This window comes from Saccopteryx leptura, chromosome 4 (assembly GCF_036850995.1).
Source record: "Saccopteryx leptura isolate mSacLep1 chromosome 4, mSacLep1_pri_phased_curated, whole genome shotgun sequence".
Classification (NCBI taxonomy): Eukaryota; Metazoa; Chordata; class Mammalia; order Chiroptera; family Emballonuridae; genus Saccopteryx; species Saccopteryx leptura.
The window spans coordinates 214,459,771-214,481,077 of record NC_089506.1 but is presented as its reverse complement, the minus strand read 5'-3'; the positions used below and the strand labels follow the sequence as shown (position 1 = coordinate 214,481,077).

General features: G+C 61.3%; 2 protein-coding genes across 4 annotated transcripts in view; both read left to right on the top strand.

Moving 5' to 3' along the window:
• Positions 1 to 21,307, top strand: part of LOC136403804 (tryptase beta-2-like) — a 285,803-nt gene that overhangs the window by 228,370 nt on the left and 36,126 nt on the right. The gene's annotated exons all lie outside the window — the stretch shown is intronic.
• The window catches only part of CACNA1H (calcium voltage-gated channel subunit alpha1 H), a 66,446-nt gene that overhangs the window by 21,995 nt on the left and 23,144 nt on the right, over positions 1 to 21,307 (top strand). For all 3 annotated transcript variants that reach the window (XM_066383002.1, XM_066383004.1, XM_066383003.1), the window contains 6 exons: positions 17,064 to 17,175; positions 17,401 to 17,534; positions 17,991 to 18,088; positions 19,270 to 19,429; positions 19,752 to 20,070; positions 20,269 to 20,361. In XM_066383002.1, coding sequence (XP_066239099.1) covers positions 17,064 to 17,175; positions 17,401 to 17,534; positions 17,991 to 18,088; positions 19,270 to 19,429; positions 19,752 to 20,070; positions 20,269 to 20,361 — 916 coding nt within the window. The remainder of the gene's footprint in view (positions 1 to 17,063; positions 17,176 to 17,400; positions 17,535 to 17,990; positions 18,089 to 19,269; positions 19,430 to 19,751; positions 20,071 to 20,268; positions 20,362 to 21,307) is intronic.

The window sequence follows — 21,307 nt, the reverse complement described above, 5'->3', positions numbered from 1 at the left end:
CCTCCTGGAGGAGGTGCCAGCATGCAGATTCCAGCCCCGCCACACACACCTCCCACTGCTGCGGTGGGAGCCAAAGCCCCTGGCCCGACTGGGCTCGAAGGGGAAAGGCCCCTGTGTGGTTTGGCTGTAGGGAGGTGGGGTGTTGCCCCGTGATGCTTAGAGGGAAGATGGTGCCCCACCAGGTGTGGGGTTCAGCGTGCCGGTGGCCTCTCCCCGCCCCCATCTCCAGCAGGTGCCCCCAGCATCCATGCAGTGAGCGTGGACAGCCGCTGTGCTGGGAAGGAGAAAGGCTCCCCATTGTTACTTTGAAAAAAATGACTCAGACGATTCACTAAAGCCGTCCTTTTCCTGCTGGTTTCCAAGAATTTCACTCAAACATTAATGGATCGAGTTATTAGGGGATCGATTCAGACGTGGGCGGCTGGCGTGGAGCCAGGATGGGCCAATCCTCGGGCTGCATGGCTGCGAGGCTCCCTGGGGCCCAGGCCTGCAGGCAGCCTGTGGGGGCTGTGTGGTGGGAAGTGGGGGCCAAGGACCTACTGTGTGTGTGCGCATCGACAGGTGAAGCTTAGCTCGGCTCATAACTCAGGGTGAGGGCCCGCTGTGCAGTCCTCCATCCACAGCCCCGCCTGATGTGAGGCCCTACTGAGTGCTCAGTCCCTTGAGAGTGAATACCTGCTATGTGCACAGGACTGAACCCAAGCCCCACTGAATTTGAGGTCCTGCTGAGTGATTCCATTGCACAGTTGTGTGCACCGACCCAAGTGCACAGCCCTAGTAATGTGCCACCCTGCTGTCTTCGTGATCCATTTGGGAGTGAGGTCCTCTGGTGGACCCCGGTGTGCTGGCCCAGTGAAGCCAGCCGTGTGCAGGGGTCTCCTGAAGGGTCTGTCGTTCTGTGGAGGGGTGAACAAGGAGTGAGTGCTCTGAGGAGGCCCAGGAGGCTGCGTCCTTCGTTAGGGCTGTCCCTGACCCTGGTGAGCCGTTCTGCCTTGTTCCATGGAGCCCCAGTTGTGCTGGCGGGGGGCCCACAGGACTCTTGCTCTTCATTGCTCAGTGCTATCGGGGGATGGGACGGGGAGCTGGGACAGGGGGTCGCCTCAGTAACTCAGGAGACTGCCGTGTCACTGCCTGCACTCTGCCTGCCCGCAGGGCCTGGGCACAGGCTGGCGTGCCCCCAGCAGCCGGGAGGCCCCTGTCCTTTCAGGCCTGAAAGGTGTGAAGGGTGTTCAGGCCTCAGACACCCTTCACTGCCTTGATGTCCTTGCTGGCACTTGTTAACTGCCACACCCCACCCACCGTCTGTTTTTTACTGTCCTCTCTGCCCGGCTTTGTAAAGGCTGGCCCTTCTCTGTCCACTCGCGTCCAAACGCCTGGAGTAATCCCTGACACACGGTAGTCGCTAGTGAACGACTGAGCAGAGGAGCTCCTGGGCTAGTTCAGGAAACTGCTTGGAGGGAGAGTAGCCCGTGGTATGGGTTTTGAGGGATGAATAGGAGTGTCCCCACGATAGGAAGATAAGTGGGTCTTGCAGGTGACGGGCTCCTCAGGACCGGGCTCGGGAGGCCGCAGCAGCCAGGTGTGCGCTAGGGATTGCGTCAGGCAGTCTGGGTTCCTAGCTGCTGTCGCCACCTGGGCTCTGCGCCCCGGTCCTGTCCACCCCTGGCCGGGGGCTCTCCTGGTGGCTGTCCAGGGCTTGGTGCTCCTGTGCCCCGTGCCCCGTTGCCAGTCACATGGGTGTGCTTCGTTCAGCAGTCTCTGCATGCAGTGCTTTCAACTTGTCTGCAAATTGGCTGGCATAATGGCTCAGCTGGGTTCTCGGCTTCAAGAATTTCAGCCCATTAAACGCAAAATACTGTGTCTTTTGAAATGTTTGTGCCAGGACCACCCCAACTGTTGGTGCTGAGCGTGCTGCTGCGTGGAGCTCTAATTAGCGCTGAGGGGAGCCGGTGTCACCCGTTTGAAGGACTCCCTCCTTTGTCTCAGGGCATGGGGTCCCAGGCCTGAATGTGACTACTCATGACACACCAGGTCCCTGGCCTTTGGGAAAGACATGGCACCTGGTCCGGCCCGGCTGCCCGGGCAGCTTTCTGGGAGCCCAGCTGTGTGCGGCCGCCTGGGGCAGGAGCTTGGGTCTGGGAGCCTCTGCGCATGACCCAAGCTGTCGGGTCTCTCTCTGGGCTGTGGCGAGGACAGCTTTCATCCTGGGGAGGGGAGGGAGACGGGAAGGCAGGGAGACTTGGCAACACAGTAGATCACTGGGCCCTGGCTGGTGCTGGGGAGGCCGAGAGGGGCTTCACAGCTGGGCAGGGCCCCCTGGGGGCTGGCGGGGGCTGAGTCTGCATGTCTGGGCAGGATTTCAGAGTGCCGGGTACAAGGAAGGGTGCCAGGTTGACTGTCCACAGGCACCTTGTACCAGTGTCCTGGGCAGTGAGGTAGGAGGTGGCACTGGGGTCCTGGGGCTGGCTGGGCTTGGGTTCTCTGTGACCCGGCAGGTGACAAGTCCTGAGCCTTATTTTATCCATTAGGAACCCAGCAGGGCTGGGAGGGGGTCAGGGAGAGACCCACCTGGCTGGGGAGTTGCCATGTCCCATTGTCTCTATTTCTGGGCAGCCAGACGCTCCCCCAAGTCTCTTCACCCTGATTTCTGGAAGTCTGTGGGGAAGGGGCAGCGTGGGCACCCCCTCCGCTGGGAGCTCCAGCCCAGGGGTGAGCCAGGACTGACCAGCAGACAGGAAGGTCCCTCAGGGATGTGGTGGCTCTTGTATTGGTCTCCTCGGCGCTGCTGCAACAAGGCACCCAGGCCAGGCAGCTCAGACAGACATTGTTCCCTCCCGGGCCAGGAGCTGACGTCTCCCAGGGCCCGCACAGGGCTGGTTCCTCCTGAGAACTCTCTCGTTAGGTGGTAAATGCCATCTCCTTCCTCTGTCCTCACGTGCTCGATGGTTGTGTCTGTGTCCCGTCTTCTCCTATCAGGAAAAGAGTCATGTTGAGTCCGGGTCCCCCCATGTGGCCCCATTTTACCTTAATCATCTCTTTAAAGGTCCGTACTCTCACGTTCTGAGATCCTGAGGGTTAGGACTTTAATATATGGATTTACAGCTTAGCCTGTAACCAGGGGAGTGGGGGACAGGGCTAGGAGGGACCTAGAGAGAGGCAGTGGCCCATCAGGGGCGGCCAGGCAGGGAAGGTGCCCGCAGCCTGGGCAGATGCGGGGGGCCAGCGTCCCCTGGGCCTCGCCCCAGGGCTCCTTTGCACCCTGGCTCCAGGATGCCTCAAGTCCAGCGTGTGCGGCCTGCTGTGGGCCCGGCCAGAATGAGACCCTGAGCTGTGTGAATTATTCGTCCTCTGTGCAGAGGGCGTCGGTCGGCCCTTCATTTCGGGGAGGATCTCCGAGGACACCAGCAGTGTGGCCTTGTGTAAATGTCAAGTCTGGGGACCGGGCTGGGCTGGCGGGGACCGGGCCCTGGAGGGCAGTGACTGGAGGTGTGTGGGACAGCAGTGCTGGGACACGGAATCCAAATCCGGCTCCTTTCACTTTGAAGTTGACATTCTGAGGGTCTGGGCCGTCTTTTTTAAATGTCACTGCTATTAATAACAGCTGGCGGAGGAAGGGCTGAGGCAGACGCTTGTTGTCCCCGCCGCCAAGGCCAGAGGGCCTTCGGGGTTCAGAGGGCGGTGGTGACTGGGGCTGGGGATGCAGCCCCCCGTGAGGAGCCAGCACACGGGGTAGGGGTATGCTCGGATGCAGGGGGGTCCTCGGGCTGGGAAGAGGTGCCCTGGTGAATTAGGAGACTCCACTAAGCCTTGAGTTGAGTACGCGATCAGCAGCTTTCTTCTCTCTGGGCCTCTGTGTGCCCATCGGTATAACAAGATGCCAGAATCTGCCCCATCCCCTCCAGCCTAGGCTGTTTCTGGCTCCTGCTGTCCCCTCCCTCAGCTCCAGGCTAGAGAGCACACAGCTGGGTGCTCCCACATCCCAGCTGAAAGCCGCATCCTTCCAGGGCCTCTCCCCCCATCGCCCTCGCCCAGCCCCCAGGTTCCCACTGGGGGTGGTTTTGCACTGGAGTCATCTCCTGACGGCTACTTCTCACGCCCGGCCCGGTTCCCCACCAGACCTATGTTGTCAACCCCCATCATGCGACCCCAGGATGCTGGTCAGCGGTGCCGGGCTAATGGTCTTGCTTTGTGGCTAGCTGAGTTTGTGCCCCACTCAAGCCAAGTCCCACGGGTGGGAGGTTTTTGTTATTGTGGGAGAGGCACTGCCCTGGCAGGGATCTCAGGGGCCACAGAACCTGGGAGTGGGCTGGCTGGGCATTGGGCAGCACCTCTGTCCAGTGTCTGTCCTGATGTTTTTCCTTCGGCAGCCGACTGGGGATGCTCTGGAGGACAGGGGCCACCTAACTCCCAGTGACTTATCTGGAAGGTTCTGGGTGATGCCCACATGAGGGGGGCCTGTGCCCAGCTTCAGCTCTGCGGGAGCACCCTGCAGAGGGGCCTGTCCATTGTCCAGCGGGGTCACCTCTCTCTGTGGGGCCTGGTGTGACAGTGATGCCTTGATTAATGGTGGCAGGCAGATGACAAAGTGACTACAAGTTGTAGTGGGCCCTTGACAGCCAAGGCTGGAGAGAGGTTCAGCCCTCCTCTGACATAGTGCTCCCCAAACCTGCCTGGGTGGTGGAACACTGTGCCCCAGGGACCCCAGCCGGTGGTCTTTGCCCCTGGGGGGAGGGGCTGTATTTTTATCCAATACCCCAGGGGTTCTCGGGCACCAGAATGTTTGGGAAGGTGCCCAGAGTCCAGAGGGGAGGGTATCTAGTTCTGTCTGTGGGTGAGGGTACACTCTGGGCTCTCTGACCTTAGCCTTAAGGCTCTGGGGCCATCCCCTACCCCCCTACCCTAGAACGAGGCCTGGCTGACCCAGCCCCTGGGGTCGGGGATGAAGGCTCTGCCCTTGTGCCATAGTGGGGGGGGGGGGACACAACACAGTGGGGGGGCTCTCCTGTCTTTTTAATAAGCACGTTGTTACAGGCAGCACTTGGGGGAAGCCAGGGTGTGCAGAGGTGTATGTCCACATGGGGTGTGCCCCAGCACAGTTGCTGTGAGTCCCCGCTGTGAGCTGGGGCTTAGCACAAAGGATGAGACCACGTGTGTCACCAGCAAAGGCAGCAGGGAGGGACTCGACTGCCTTGGATTCCAACTTGAGGGGCAGAACAAGAGAGGCTAGGCCTACCCAGGGGGGCTCTTGGCCCCAGGACAAGGAGGACATGTCCCAGGTGCTGGAACCCAGGGCTGTAGCTGCCCTGCCCTCCTCCTCCCAGCTCCTCACCCTGTTCTTTTGCAGGAAGGAGCCTCCTTCAGCCAGCTTCTTGCAGGCCACGGGCCCCCTGCCTGGGGGTCGGGCCAGCAGTGGGGCACTACACTCCTCGTTCCCATGGAAGGAGCATCCAGTCCCATGGGGTCGCTAATTCAGGCCGCGGGCAGCTGTGCAGCAGCGCTGAGCAGTTATTTCTGGCCCAGAGAATTCCTGCCTGGAGCAGGCCCCGCAGGCCTGTCCCCATGGGCAGGCGGTCATCTGCCCCAGGGGCCCCTCCTGGCTCAGTGCCCCCTGCCCACGCCTTTCCCTTCCAGGGTCTGGGTGGGGGTGTGCAGAGCCCCCTGAGGGGGTCCAAGATGGGCAGGGGTGTGGCTGGGAAGGAGGCCTCGCAGGGCAAGGCCAGTCCCTTCCAAGCTCTCCTTTCCCCGGCCCTGTCCGAGGAGCGGTTCCGAGCCCTCAGCCGCTGCCGGCAGGAACCGAGCCAGAGCCAGGGCACAGAGCTCTGTCAGGGGAGTCTGGGAACATGGGAGAGATGCGGCGCGGGGGCTGCTCCAGGGCACTTGTGTACGGCGCCGCCGCCGCCACCACCACCACCACCGCCGCCGCCGCCGCCGCCACCACCACCACCACCGAGGGGCCGGCAAGGTCCCCTTGAGGCTCCGCGGGCCACACAGGCGGACTCCGCAGGCATGGCGGCCCGAGGTGGAGATGAGGCACTTTTCCATTCAGTTGTGCCTGAAAAAAATCCCAGGTCAAGGTCTTAAGCAGAGACATTAGCACTCTTGCTAATTAGCATGGTCTTTAAAAATGTGCAGTTAGAGAGGCTGTGAGTGTGAGCTCTGCTCCATGGTGTCTGGGTGAGCGAGGGCATCATTTAGTCCGGGGGCTGGAGAACCTTCCTTCCTGAGTAGACTGACCTCCAGCCCGTCGTAAGGCCAGCGCTTTGAAGGGTGCACACCTGCATGTGTGTGAGCACGGTGTGTGTCTGTGTGAGATTGGGTTTGGTGTAGGTGGGTGAGTGTGTGCACATGCACAGATGGTCCTAAGAACCATGCATGTGGGGAATGTAAGGCTTGCAGGAACTGGCTGTGCGCACACACCCATACGGCAGTGCCTAGTGCCCAGTGCCTGTGCTTGCCCTGGGCCCAGGCTTGCTCTCTTGCCAGGTCTGGGTGCCACGTGCTGACTGCCTGCAGCCGCTGGCCCCTACCTGGCTGGAGTCAAGGGGGCTGCCCGCCTCCTTCCCTCCTTTCCCATGGCAGATGGACAGGACACAACTGTCAGACTGAGAACAATGCACTGCCCAGATTAGCTCAGTAATTACATAGACGGACAGGGGCATCCGTGTCACGAGCTGTTCAAATGCATGCCATGGCAGTTTCCAGGCCTTGGGCTCTACTGGACAGGAGGCAGCCTCAGCCCCAGGCCTAGCCCCAAGCTGGCTAGGAAACCGGAGACTCACGTCCTGCCCACCCAGAGATCCGCAGTGCTCCTCTGTCCTGAGGGCCTGGGCCCGAGTGCCCAGGGGTCTGGGGAGGGTGTGCAGTGTAGACTGGGGTCAGAGCTCACTTCCCCGGGGGCCCCTGGGCACAGGGAGTTCTCAGAACACACATTTGGATGTTCTGATGATGGAGTCACCCTCTGGTAGGGTGATGGGCCGGGCGGGCCCTGCGGGATGTGGGCTCTCAGCCCCTCATCTTCCCCAGGGAGGTGCTCTCCCGGGGGCAGCCCAGCCCCCTCCTGCTCCTCCCACGTGACCCTGAGCCACCCGGGAGAACAAACAGCTCCATGTTTGGCCGGCTGGCTCCCCACCCTGGCCAGCTGAGTGAGTGTGAGAGTGAGTGTGAGTCACAGGGGCCCAGGCCATGGCGGGGACTGACTGGGAGGGAAGAGGGCTCCCTCCTGTAGGAGTCCAGCCAGCAGGAAAGCTGGGAGGAAGCTGGGGCTCAGAGCAGAGGGGATAGTCCAGAAGGGACCGTTGGGAGGCACACTGGGCAGGGGGCCAGGAGAGCCCAGTGTGCATCCCAGGCGGAGACCCCCCCAGCCTCCGTCCTCCTGGTTGCTCCTAAACTGATTCCCACTCAGCTGCCCCTGCCCATCATGACCACGGGCAGGCCACACCCTGGACGGAGCGGGCAGGGGGGTGGAGGTACTGCTCTACCCCACAGCATCGGGGCATCCTAGAACAGGAGGCAGGCCTGTGGTTCCGAGGGGCAGGAGCAGCCTGCTGGGACATGGCAGTCATCTGTTCCCGCAAGTGCACATGAAGGAGCACGTGGAGCTGCCCCCACGGACCAGGGATTTCCCTGTGCAAAGCCTGTGTGTGGTGGGTGGGGGCTCCTAGTGACCCCCAACGGGGCCATTTCATTTCCAACTTCAAAGTAACCGGCCTGTAGCCCAACCAGCTGACACACGCTCTTCTCTAGTCTCTGCGGCCCCCCTCCTCCTCCTTTCCCAGACACTAAAGAAATTCTCCGGACCCCACCCCCTCCCCAGTTAAAACCCTGTGGCGATGGCTTCCCGCAGTCCCAATGAGGAGTGATGGAGGGCAGGCTGAGGGATTCCCCCTCCCAGAGCCCCTCCTCTGTCCTCAGAGGCTGCACCAAGTCCTTCTCACAGTCAGCATCTTGTCGTCATGGCAACAGCTTCATGAAAGGGAGAAACTTCTTCAGGAGTGGCCGCCTGCCCCTTCCCTCAGAGGCCCTCTCGAAGACCTGAGTGCCCATCCGGGCATTGGGGTTGGGGACGCTCTCGGGCCCTGCGCTAGGAGCTCTGAGGACACTGTCTATTCCCACAAGCTGTTGGAGGTTTCTGTCCCCTCCCCCACAAGGCAGGGGCTCCCCGGGGACATGGCAGGTCTTGGTTGGCACAGTGGGCAGAGGGTTTGGGCGGCTGGCTTTGTCCTGAGGCCTTGGGGAACAGATGCCCGCTTCCCTCCAGGGCGCTGGGTCAGGCATCTGCTGTTAGGTGGGGTTGATGTGGCCCTCTGGAGGCAGAGGCCCCCTCCCATGTCCCTGCAGGCAGAGGCCCAGCCCCACTCCCTGAAATGAGACAGGCAGGCTGCAGCCAAGGGTGGAGCCACAGAGGTGTCTGCTCTCCGAGTGGCTCCTTCCAGCTCCAGGGGGTTCTGGTGGGCCTGGCACAGTTCCAGTGAGGTCCCCTCAGCCATGCGGGACCCCCTTGTTTCAACCTCCTGGCCCTAGATGTTTTAATGCCACCTCCAGCCATGTGCTGTCCTGTGAAGGGCGGTTGAAGCTGTGGGTCAGGATGTCTGCTGCCGCCGTAGGGGGCACACGTGCACCAGATGACCCTGTGCCTGCTCCCTCCCACTGCCCAGAGGCCCCAAAATCTGCAGGTGAACATCCCATCCTGGGCTAGGCCCCATCAACAAACACAGCTGGAGCTTAATTAATTACCTCCCTAATTAATTAACCAAGAGCAGTTATGGAATAATTGTCCCCAGCCACTGGGGAAGGCCCGTGTAACCCGGGGGACTGGTGGGGCCAGTTCCCCCAGACTGGGGCAGTGTTAAGGCCGCAGGGGTTCCTTCCTGGACCCATTGGTGGCAAGATGGGGGCTGGCCGTGGGGAATGGGTGCTAACCCACCCTACAGGGTACAGGCAGGGTCCACACCCTCTGCCTGAAGGGGCTTTTCAGTACTTCAAGGATGGGAGCCCCCTAGACTGCCACACAGGCCAGGTCCCTGAGACCAGAAGCAGAGAAGCCTGAGGCTCTAGCCAGAGCTGAGTCCCTGAAGTCTTTGGCCATCACTCGAGGGGACCGGGCAGGCCACACCTGGCTCTGGGGTCGGAGAGTTAACTGCGCTGAAACCCAGGGTGGACGCCAGGTGGAAAGCCTTAGTGCTCAGCCGTAGCTGCGGCTTCCCCTGGACAGTGCAGAGGGCCAGCTCCGTGTTGGTCAGGCTCAGCCGCAGCCACTGCGAGAGTGAGCTGTGGCCCCAGCTGCTGGGCACCCCCCTGAGCCCCTCCCCCTGGCTGGTGGCCACCGAGCTCGGGAAGGCGCCACTGGAATCTCTGCTGCCCAGCCCTAGCCTTCCTGGGCACCTGGACCTGCCGGTAGGAGGCAGATGTCAAACAGCGTTACCCAAGGCTTGTCGGTGAGAGGCCAGCAGGGTTGTGGGACGTTGGGGGCCCCCAGGGGATACAGGAGAGCACGTCGCCCAGAAGGTGGCCTGCATCCAAGTTGGGGGGGGTTGCTGTGTGCCGTGGGGAGGCCACGTGGCAGAAGAGCCAGGACGAGCCCTCACCGTACCGCCCAGGCGCGAGGTCTCTGGGTCTCCGTCCTCACCGTGCTTTGAGTGACGGCGGCGGCAGGCTTGGGGTTCAGGCAAGGCAGAGTTGTTGAAAAGAAAATCCCAAATACATGGGTTATGGTGATTAATGATGGAAAACTCATTTAATTTGGCCATTTGAAAGTGAACAGTTCAGTGGTATTTAGTATATTCACAATGTTGTGTTAATCACCACCTCTGTCTAGTTCGAGATCATTTCCGTCATCCCCAGGGGAGTCCCATCCCCAGACCCCAGGAAACGACTCAGCCACTGTCTATAGATTTGCCTGTCTGGACGTGTTATGTCTACGGAATAGCATAACACCCCTCCCTCTACGTTTGCCTTATTTCACTGAGCGCCGCGTTTTCGAGGTGCAGCCCTGTTGCAGCGTGTGTCAGTGCCCCCTGCCGTGTGGCGGCCGGGTAATAGTCCACCGAGTGGACCTACCGCACTTGGTTCATCCATTTGTGCATTAAAGGACATTTGGGTCGTTTCCGCCCTGCGGCTACAGCGAATCTTGCTGCTGTGAGCGCGCGTGTGTACGCGTCTGTCAGAGCGCCCGTTTTCCGTCCCTTTGGCTGTGTACCCAGGCGTGGCATTGCTGGGTCCCTTGCGAACCCTAGGTTTTGTGACTACCTGCCAGACGATGGCGATGTGTCATCTCTTCCCCCTGGGCTTGGACGGGCCCCTGGGTGGGAGCTGCACTCAGGCGGTGTCTGTGGGTCCTGCCAGGAGCCATCTGAACTCCATGTGGAACTGGTCGTTCACGGAGGGCCCTGCTGCCCAGAGCAGCCGTTGCCCACCCTCTCTGCCCTCTTGGGGCTCCCTGAAGGCGCTCAGAGAAGCCTGCATGTGGGGTGCATGGGGACAGAAGTTAGGCCACAGTTCTGGGTCTAGTCTGTGCCACACCAGCAGGTATAAGGCCGGTCTGGGAAGACCCCCTCATTTGTGTATGATGGCATATGTCTCAGCTTCCAGTTCTGATACTTGGTCAAGAGAGGACATTGGTGTGAGTCCTGTTGCTACGGCAACTGTAAGCTGTGGGTCACCAGCTGAGGCACAGGGCAGAAGACTGTGGGTACTTGCTCCTCCACAAGCAAGGAGCTAAGTGTGTCTCCTGTAGGTGGGTGCTGGGGGCGACCGTTAGGCAGGGTTCTTCCAGTGTGTGTGGGGGATCCTCCAGAACTTCCCTGTACCATGAGCACATGTATATTAACATGTCCTAGAGAAGCGTTCTTCTGCACGGTGGCTTTTCCATAAATGCGGTCACCTGTTCTCCCACCGCTGGCGCGTCCCACTCTGTCCTCCCAGGACATGTTTCTGTGCTAATACAAGCGGCACCATTACCTCCTTTTTAGCTGGCTTGTGGTGCTCTGTGGCCTCGTGCATCTGGCCATAGAGACGTTCTGATGGTCTTCAGCCTTAAAAAATCACTCACGGCGCTGCCTGGTTTTCTGGCCCTGACCGCAAGGGCCGCCTCTACACCCGGGCCAGAGGGGCTTGGGGTGGCTGGGCCCCGGGGCCTCAGCAGTCCTCTGGAACTGCCCTGGTTCTCAGTGGATGTGTGGTGGACTGGAGCTGGGAGGGTTGGGGTTCAGGAAGGCTGTGCTGCTGAGAGGTGGGGCAGTTCTCGGGGTCTCCGCTCAGTGCTGGCCCCGGAGCCCCTGAGCCTGCAGCCAGCCTCGCCTCGTGAGGCCCGGAGCTGCCCTTCTCTCTCCAGCCCTCCTGACCCTCTCACCTCTGGAGGGTCAGTTCATGTTCCCTCTCCAGTGGCCTAGGGTCGTTGATTTCTACAGGATGGACTTTCTCCCCAGGAGTAGACATGCTTTTCTTCTCAAGCAGATTGGACGAGCAAGGTTGAGTGCTGCTGAGAATGAAGGGGAGGCGGGGGGAGGGGAGGAGAGGGCAGCGAGTGTGGGCGTGCAGGCCGGGGGGGGGGGGGGGTGCGGGCGGGCACACGCCAGCAGTGGGGAAGGCTGATGCTGTGCCATCTCCCCTGGGGCAGGGAGGGCTTCACCCACCAGGAGTCCACCCTGAGCAGGGAGCGCTTGGCCCGGGTGCCAGGGCCCTGGTTCGTGCCTCTGCCTGTGTGCCTAGGAGCAGGTGTGCGTGAGGGTGGAGATCCTGGACCTGCCAGATGTCTACCCTTTTGAGCTTGTTCTTACACCACCTTGTCACTCATCCATACCACATCGGGAGACCTGAAATCATGAGTCACATAGGACGGGAGGCCAGTGTCTATGACTTCAGTGCCCCCCCAGCAGCTGCCAGCCCCTCGGGCCCTTCCTGTTTGCAACCTAGAGCCGCCTCTCTAGTCTGTGTCCCAGGCCAGGAGGCTCTGGCAGTGGGGTGAGGAGGGGTCGGGCCGCCGTGTATACGGGACAGAGAGCAGGGAGTGGGGGAGGCTACGCTGGTCCCAGTAGGAGCCAGCGCGGCCTGGCTGCAGTGTCCTGAGTGGCAGGCTCTGGGCTGCCCCGCCCTGGGCTCTCCCTTCTTCCTGTTGCGTGCCCTGATGCCCGCAGGGGCTCAGGGAGCTCGCATCAAGCTGTTGTGGATTCAGCCTAATGGAGCTTAGCTGGCTGAGCAGATTGCTCTGGGGGAGGGGGGCGGTGGCGGGCGGCGGAGGGCGGGGCTGGGTAGATGGTGCCTTCTCCTCCTCCCTGCCCCGGAGTGATCGCGCCATCTCCTGACAGCCTGGCGGGGAGCCGGTCTCTGGGATCAGGGCCTTGTACCCACACAGCTCACTTTCTATGGGGCGCCAGGCAGCAGCCATGCCTGGGGATCACAGTTCCCCGTGGGTCTATGGTCCAGGAGTCGTAACCGCATCTTAGTGAGGGACGCCAAACTTACCTGTCTGTGTCCCACAGATGAAATCATCTCATCTATCCTGACCTTTGTCCTGCAGACAGAGCCAGCCCACCTTCCAGTGTCCGCACTGTAGGGAGACGTGGCATGTCCCTTCCCTCTGTGTCTGGAGCCTTCACGGAGGGGCCAAGTGTTATTTGTCTGGATGAGGGACAAGATGGGGGGCTTGGAAGAGAATCTGGGAGAATCCCTTAGCACCTCGCATCCCAGACTCACAGCCAGGCACCGTGAGAAGCCGCAGGCCCTGAGTCCCAGGCACCCTAAGCGATCAGGTCTGGGCAGGCCAGGGGATGCTGCTTGCTAACACTGGGAATTGGATTCAGGGGCCAGGACTACCCTTTGGTCCACACTAACCTGCACCATGTAGGACTCCCTGGGGACTCCTGCCCTGTTGTAGGACCCTGGAGGCCGGTGTCATTGGTGAGAGCCTGTGTCAGGCTCCTCCACTGCTGCCAGTGAGGGGCTCCCAGCCCCCTAACATTCACTGAGCAGCTGCAAGCCCTTTCTGGATTCCACGCGCACTCCCAGCAGCCCCAGGCTTTGCCCCCACTTACAGGTTTTTCTGCACTCAAGAAGGCAGGCCACGTGCTCCTGGGGCCTACTCATGTGCATACCCGTGGAGAAGGCATGTTTGTGGGCCAGTGCTATCTTCAAAGAGGCCTTTGGCATGCTTTTCTTAACCAGCTGGGATTCTGGGAATGAGAAAGGACTCTTGATGGAGTGGTTTCCATTCAAGCCTGGGTGAGCAGTGCACCTCCCCAGCCCTGAGTACACCCAGCACAGGGTTCCTTCAGCACCATGGACAGCGGTCACAGCCTGAACTGCCCCCTGGGCATTTTCCTCCTCTTGGCCAGCCACTGGGGGCCTGGCGTTGGGGGGTTTATTTGGGCTGCGTTGGGAGCCATGGTCTGAGAGGGTGCAGTTCCCTTGGGAGGAGTCACTCCAGGACCCTCCCTGCCAAGCTGTATACTAGGGGCCTGCTTGTCTGGGAGAGGTCTCGACAGTGTCCCTCACAACCGTCTGGAAAAGGGGACGTCAGGAAGGTCCTGGGGTCCAAGAAGCCAGGCCCAGGGTAGTCAGGGAACTTGGATCCTGGGGGTCACTGCCGTTCTTCAGCCCTCCAGGCTGGGGAAGAGCCTCCCTCGCTGCACGGTCCCATGGGAGAGGTCGTCCCACGAGGCTGTGGACACACGCCCTCTGTGGTCAGGCCCAGCAGCTCAAGGGTCCCCTCCCCATGCCGGCACAGCCTCCGCCACCTGACCACACGTCAGCCTGGCTTTCTTGGACCCACAGTGGAAATTGATTCTAATTTGTAAAACTTGGTTCAAAACCTAAAGGATTTTTAATTAAAACCCAGAAAATCCATCTGTGTAATTAAGTCTCTGGAAGTCACTGGGTTTCATGTGATGAGTAGCCAGGTGGCACTGCATGTCCTCAGCTGCCCACCGAGACGTGACCAGAGGGCGGCTGTGACGTGTGGGGTCGGCCTTGTGTGCAGGGGGCTGACTGAGCCCCCTCCCTCCCCGAGCAGAACCTGCATGTACCGGGTTGGTGGTCCCCAGGGCAGGAATGGGGGGTCCATGGTGCTTCTCTCAAGCTGTGCACACAAATGTGCACCTTCACAAAGACCACAGCAAGGCCTCAGGGCCCAGGTGCAGGACCCTGGGGTCTCGTCCCACCCAGGCATGTGTTTGAGGTAATGGGGGAGAGAGGCAGGGGTGTATCTTAAGGATAGGAGCCCCAAAAGGGTTAGTGCTTGCAGGGATGGATGAAGAACTCTCCGGATGCCAGGGCTGGGCTGACCAGGTTGGTTATTCCAACCACCGTGGTGGTGTCCCCACTTCTCACATGAGCCTCCCCACTGGGTCCTGGGTCACCGTAGCCTTGACTGGTTGTCCTGAGCTCTCAGAGTATGCCTCAAGGACAAGGAGGTAGGCTGGGGCCGGCAGGGCCAGGAGAAAGCCAAGGACAGTGGGTGAGCTTTGCTTGTCGGAGGTTTTGGAGGGTGTAGATCCAGGGACCCCCAAGCCAGCTGTCTTTGCAAGTTGCTGGGGCCCTGGGCTTTAGTTCCTGCTGGGAAGTGGGCCTTCCTGCCCCTGGCTTGAGTAGCTTTTGCTGGAACCTGGCACAGACCTACTGTGGACACGCCCACTCCAGTCCTCAGCTCTGCGTGACACTAGCTGTAGGGTCCGGAACAGGCCCCTGCAGGAATCCACCCCAGATTAGGAAATTCCCGGACCTGTCCCTCCATCCTTGTTTGGTGCTGCCATGTGGGGGCTTCAGCATCCCGTGACACAGCCTGCGCCCTTCAAGGGTCTCAGGCGAGTAGCCCGAGCCCCCACGCTTGCCTTGAAACCGGACAGTGTCGGCCTCATGGGCTCCTCAGGATGGGAGAAGGCGCCGTTCTGGTGCGCTGTCAGTGTGCCGTGGTATTTGGGGCCGCTTTTAGTCACAGGTCTCTGCTCTCCTCCCACCTCACCCCCGGAGACAGACACGCCGCAGACGGGGCCTCCCGGGCTGGCCCGCAGACCCTGACTGCGCAGAGGCGCCCGCAGACCGCTCAGCCGTCTCTGTGGGGCCTGGGGGACCGGGCCCTCGGTGCTGCCCGAGCAGGACGCTGATTCCTGTTTTTCCACAGCCAAGTCACAGCAAAGGCACTTGTTACTGCTGAACCCATTAAGTGTAATTATGGCACTCTCGGTGGGAACATGTAATTACATTGGTGGCCCCGTGCCACGCGGCACACCGTGCTGTCAGCTGCTGACATCAACTCTTGCCCCCTCCACCGTCTGGGAGGCTGGGGCGAGAAGGTTCGAGGCTGGCTTCCAGGGTCCCAGGACCAGGCTTGACCTGCTCCTGCCCCTGCTCCTCATCCTCGTCATCAAGCCCATCCACCTGATCCTCCCCAGACCTCCCTGACCCATCCCACTACAGCCCTTGCCGGTTTGTCCCCCATGGGATCAGAGCCCCTCGCACGCAGGGCTGCATGGACCCCCGGCCCCAGTGTCCACACACAGCCAGGCGAATGCTCAGGGCTACTTTTTGGAGCACAGCCACTGTAGCAGGAGTCCTGCTGCCTTGGTCACCTTCCTGATCCATGAAACAGCCGACCAAGGGGACCATGAGGAGGAAGGAGTATAGAAGGGCACTGGTCTGAAGGTTATGCAGCCAGGATGTGGTGCAGCTGGGATGCTTCCGTCCCTGTCACCCAGCTCAGTCCCTGCAGGGCCTGGCAGGGTGGGGGCTGCAGTACCCAGTCCCTGGATTTCCCAGGGCTTTGTGCTGACAGGTGGTGTTTCCCAAGCTCCCTCATTCACCCTGCACCAGCTTCAAGCTGGGGACCCTTACTCTCTCGAGCCCAAGCAGGGCAGGCCAACCACCCCACAGAAAGCCCACCTTAGGGTGGGGGTAGTTCCCAGTGGGAGGTGATCCTGACCTGGGGATGATATGGGGGTTACCTGGAATTCTCCCAAAGCCCTGGGGCCCTCCCATCAGTGAGGGGTAACTGCTTGTAGTCACAGGGTTCAGGTGAAGCCTCAGCTCTCCAGCTAGGGACACCCCACACACAGCCTTGGCCGTCATCCTGGTGGCCCCAGGCCCCCACCTGGCCCTCCTGGGCTGGGGTCTGGACCCTTCCCTCATACCTGGCATGGCTGGCCTACCACAGGGCTCCCTGACTTCGTGATGAACCTTCCGGCACAGGTGTGGGGGGTGCCCCTTTTCCAGGAGGCAGCCACAGAGTGGACCACACCACACCATGGCTTGCATGAAGCCACAGTGCCATCTGGTGGCACTCTATGAATGGGCAGGAGTTCTTAACTGAGGTCCTAGCTGGCCTCTTGTTCTTGGACCCAGGGCCAGTACAACTCCACAGGTCGGTTGAGGCGCACAGTACGTGGGACACAGCGCTTGCTGCTGGCTTAGCACCCTGAGGCCCCGCCCTGGGCTGGACGCCCTCCTGCCAGGAGGAAGGTGCACGGTGCCAGGCAGGCGGGTGTAGGGGTGTGCCTCCTTCCTTGTTCTTCATCCATGTCCCACCACCCTTTATCTGAGCACACAGTAGGACTGCAGCTCCTCTGGGCCCAGTCACTGAACTGACCCAAAGTTCACATCCTCCTTCCTATCACCATAGTTGGGGCTTCCTCCATCTGCTGGAGTCACACAGTGGGGGTCAGTGCAAGGCCGTGGGGTGGGGGCCCTGGGGTCCCCATCACAGTCTGTGGGCATCTGTAGCACTTGCTGGAGTCCAGGCTGGGCAGCGTCTGCTTATCTGTGAGTACAGCCGCAGTTTAGGTCACTGTAGTTGCGCCCTGGCGGAGGGGCAGCAGGTGGCCTCCAGCCTCCGTCTAGAGTCCTACTCTGTGCCTCAGTCTCCTCCGGACACAGGGGTTGGTGGCAGTATTTGAGGCCGGTGCGGGGGCTCTGTCCCTTAACAACCAGATGATGGGGCAGGTGTGCAGGGGTGTGGAGGGCTGGGCACCCTGGCAGCAGTGGCGGGGGTGGGGTGGGGGCAGGTCCTGGAGTCCACCTGCCCCCGTGGCCGTCTCCCAGCCGCCCGCATCAACCTTAACTCCGCCGCCTGCTGCCACGTGGTTCGAGCACGTCAGCATGCTGGTCATCATGCTCAACTGTGTCACCCTGGGCATGTTCCGGCCTTGCGAAGACGTCAGGTGCCGCTCGGAGCGCTGCAGCATCCTGGAGGTGGGCGCCCGGGCAAGCGGGGGCGGGGCCGGGGCGAGCGGGGGCGGGGCCGGGGCGAGCGGGGGGGGGGGGGGGGAGCGGGGGCGGGGCCGGGGCGAGCGGGGGCGGGGCCGGGGCCTGGTGAGCGGGGGCGGGGCCGGCCGCTCGCCGTGAGGGACCCTTAGGGACACCCGCTCCTTGGGTGGGGAGGGTGCAGGTCCCATTCTCAGGCCCTACTTCTGCCAGGCCTTCGACGACTTCATCTTTGCCTTCTTTGCGGTGGAGATGGTCATCAAGATGGTCGCCCTGGGGCTGTTTGGGCAGAAGTGCTACCTGGGCGACACCTGGAACAGGCTGGACTTCTTCATCGTCATGGCGGGGTACAGCTCCCTGCCACCCACGGCCCAGCTCTGTTAAAGCCGGGGCTGGCCTGGGGGGTCATAGCACCTGAGGTGGCCCCTTCCCCGACCAAGCCCGGCCAGGAACCCTACCCCCTCAGACCTCCACAGGTGGTCCTGGGTCTCCCCAAAAGGGGATGAAACAGGTGCCCCTTGTAAAGGTCCGGGTGCAGACTGGTCTGGGAGGTGGTTGGACACGGGAAGCCAGTACGGTCCCTGCCAGGGATGGACACTTGTCCTGGGTTATTCCTGCACTAGTAACAGTGACGGAGGGATGGACACAGGGCGTCCAGGAGGGTGAGGAGCGTCCAGTGGTGACTCAGTCATGCTCCTCCTGCCTCAGGGTCCAGCCTGGCTGGGCGCACAGCTTGGGGACCCATCTCCAGCATGTAGTCACCCGCCCACCACCTGAGCTCCCTCCCTCTGCCCCTCCCCCAGCATGATGGAGTACTCCCTGGACGGACACAACGTGAGCCTCTCGGCCATCCGGACAGTACGCGTGCTGCGGCCCCTCCGTGCCATCAACCGTGTGCCCAGTAAGTGCTCACCCCTCTCCACCTGGGATCTTGATGTATCGCCAACCCTGTTGCAAGCTCTCCAGGGCCCACTGGGGACACAAGACCAGGATGCCACTCTGCCGTATAGCTTCTGGACGCTCTGGCCCCAGCCCTGGGGGAGGAGGGGCAGTGGACCCTGAGCATTTGTCCTGTTTTTCTGGGAAGGACAGCAGCCTTAGACCAGGGGCTGTGATGGGCAGGCCGCAGGGGACCCTAGCTCCCCACAGTGCTGCTGAGTGACGAGGCCTCGGAAGCTCAGGTTCCTCAACCACCGCAGCAGGTGGGGTGATGATGTTCGGGCCCATTTCTGCGGTTCTCACAGTCCAGCTCTGCCAGAGGCTCTGGTCCTTCAGGGAGCCGTGGAGAAGCTTCTGGGAAGTTTTGTGGCTACTTGGGGGGAAAATGGCCTGTCATCTGCCCACACAAGGGGTTGGCTCAGGATTGGTTTGTGTTTTCAGTGTGCAGTGCTGTGGCTGAATTCAGGGGGGCAGGGCCCAGGTGCCTGTGTGAGGGTGAGGGTGTGTGTGTGTGTGTGTGTGTGTGTCTGCGTGTACCAGGTAGCTGTGTACACAGCCTTTCTGGCTGCCTGGCCCGGGCCCTGGTGGCCTCTGCACCAAGCCCGGATAAGCAGGACTTGTCCTACAGCCCTCCCTGAGAAGCCACCCCCAGGGCAGGTGCTGCCCCCGCCTCGGGTCTGGCAATTCCACCAAAGGAGAGGTGGGGCAGGATTGTACTGCGGGGATCCCCCCACCCCCCTTCCTGCAGTACAGGGCTGTGCTCCACTGTGATTCACACGGGGATAGGAAGACTGCTCCCCAACCTTGTACCTGCTGCAAAACCCCTGAGCTCCCAAGCCCAGGTCACTGGGGGTCCCCAAGGCTGCTGCTCCCATGATGGAACTGGTGTCCTGGCCATCATTCAGAAGGAAGACAGTTGCACCCATCCTTCATCCCTCCTGGCCAACAGCCTCGCTCCCCTTGGTGTGGGTGGGCCTGACCCAGAGACATCCTTGTCCTTCGAGGCCTGCTGGACACCTAGAGGCCGGCTACATGCCCCCTGCAAAGCCGCACTTGTGAACAGTGAGGTGGCTTGGGAGGGGCTGAGGGCCCAGAGGACACTTCAGCAGGTCCCTGTGCTGATGCCTGCCCTGCCGCTTGCAGGCATGCGTATCCTGGTCACTCTGCTGCTGGACACACTGCCCATGCTGGGGAACGTGCTCCTGCTCTGCTTCTTCGTCTTCTTCATTTTTGGCATCGTGGGTGTCCAGCTCTGGGCCGGCCTGCTGCGCAATCGCTGCTTCCTGGACAGCGCCTTCGTCAGGTGCAGGGCCCCACCCGCCCGCAAGTCCTGCCCACAGAGGCCCCTCCCCTCCCGCCCCTCCCTCAGCAGGTGCCTCCCCGTTAGCACCGCCCCCAAGAGGAATGCCTCCAGCTGGAGCCTGGGCTTCTGCCTTCTGCCTGTCTCTGTCTCTGACTTTTGTTTTTATGTCTTTCTGTTTCTCATTTCGTTTCTCTCTGTCTCTGTATCTGCTTTTCAATCTATTCTCACTGTTTTTCTGTGTCCCCCACTGTCCCTCATCCTCCCGTCCCCGTTCCCTTCCTCTCTCTGTCCCTGTGCCCGCCACCTGGCCGCCCGCCCCCAGGAACAACAACCTCACCTTCCTGCGGCCGTACTACCAGACGGAGGAGGGCGACGAGAACCCCTTCATCTGCTCCTCGCGCCGAGACAACGGCATGCAGAAGTGCTCGCACATCCCCAGCCGCCGCGAGCTGCGCGTGGAGTGCACGCTGGGCTGGGAGGCCTATGGACAGCCCCAGGCCGAAGGCGTGGGCGGCACCGGCCACAATGCCTGCATCAACTGGAACCAGTACTACAACGTGTGCCGCTCTGGTGACTCCAACCCCCACAACGGCGCCATCAACTTCGACAACATTGGCTATGCCTGGATTGCCATCTTCCAGGTGGGCTCTGGCTCCAGACTGCATGGTCTGTGGCCATCATTTCCTCATCCTGTTGGGTGTCAAGCATGTAGGACCATGGGGTAGGGTACCCAGGTGGGACTTACTTGCCCCACCTGCCCCACAGCCTGACCCCAAGGGGACACAGGCGTGCCACCCTCCCAGGGTCATCTGTGTCCAGCCACCTACCCCCCCCCACAGGTGATCACACTGGAGGGCTGGGTGGACATTATGTACTACGTCATGGACGCCCACTCTTTCTACAACTTCATCTACTTCATTCTGCTCATCATCGTGAGTACGGGGTGTGGGATGTGTCCGGTGGGTGGTGCAGGACGTTCACGGCCATGGCTGTTAGGGGGTTGAGGTGCCCCTGAGTTGTGACAGCTGATCTCAGCTCCATAAGCTCCTTAGTGGATGTTGTCCTGGCCCCCAGGGTCCATTCATGAACCTAAATGTACCCCCACCAGGTGCCATCCCAGCTTTTGCTATCTCTCGTGGGTCCCAGCACTGACTGAGCTTAGGGTGGGGATGGCAGAGACCCAGGGCTACCCTTGGGCTGCCAGGCAGGCAGGTGGAGGCCCATGGCGGGGCCCGAGGCTCTGTGCCGTGGCCCTTGGGAGGAAGTGGGAAGGTGTGGGAGGACCGAAGCCGGCATGGTAGGAGGGGAGAGCCCGCTTCCAGAAGGGCTCAGATAGCGCCCCAGGTCCTGTCTGAAGGTTGTCATCTCCCAGGCATGGTCTTCACAGTGTATGTGGCCCCAGGTTTGTCCCTCACCTGATCTGGGCAGCGTCTGTGAGGACCCGGCAGCGAACAGAACAGGCAGACATCTGTCTTTGTCTCTCATCATTGTTCCAAGAGAGGAGAGCATGGTGACTCGGCCATAGAGAAAGGGCAGGGTCGCCACTGTTGAGAGGGTCTGTCGAGGACAGACCTGAGGCGGAGACGAGCCTCACAGATGATGGACAGGAGGGTCCCCCCATGTGTCCTCCATCTGTCCACAGATAGATGAGTAGCACCCACTGTGTACTGCTTGTCCCAGATGCTGGGGCTCAGCATCAAATCAGCAGGGACCCCACCGGCATGGGGTGCCCCCACTGGCTGCAGTCAGGGCCGTACCCCCGGCCCCTGGAACGGGCGGCATGCAGTAGGCCAGTATTTCTCTCATCAGGGACGCAATACTGTTGTGTAGAAACCAGCCACTGCCCCGGCCTCTGGGGCAGATGGGTCTCCGTGTCCC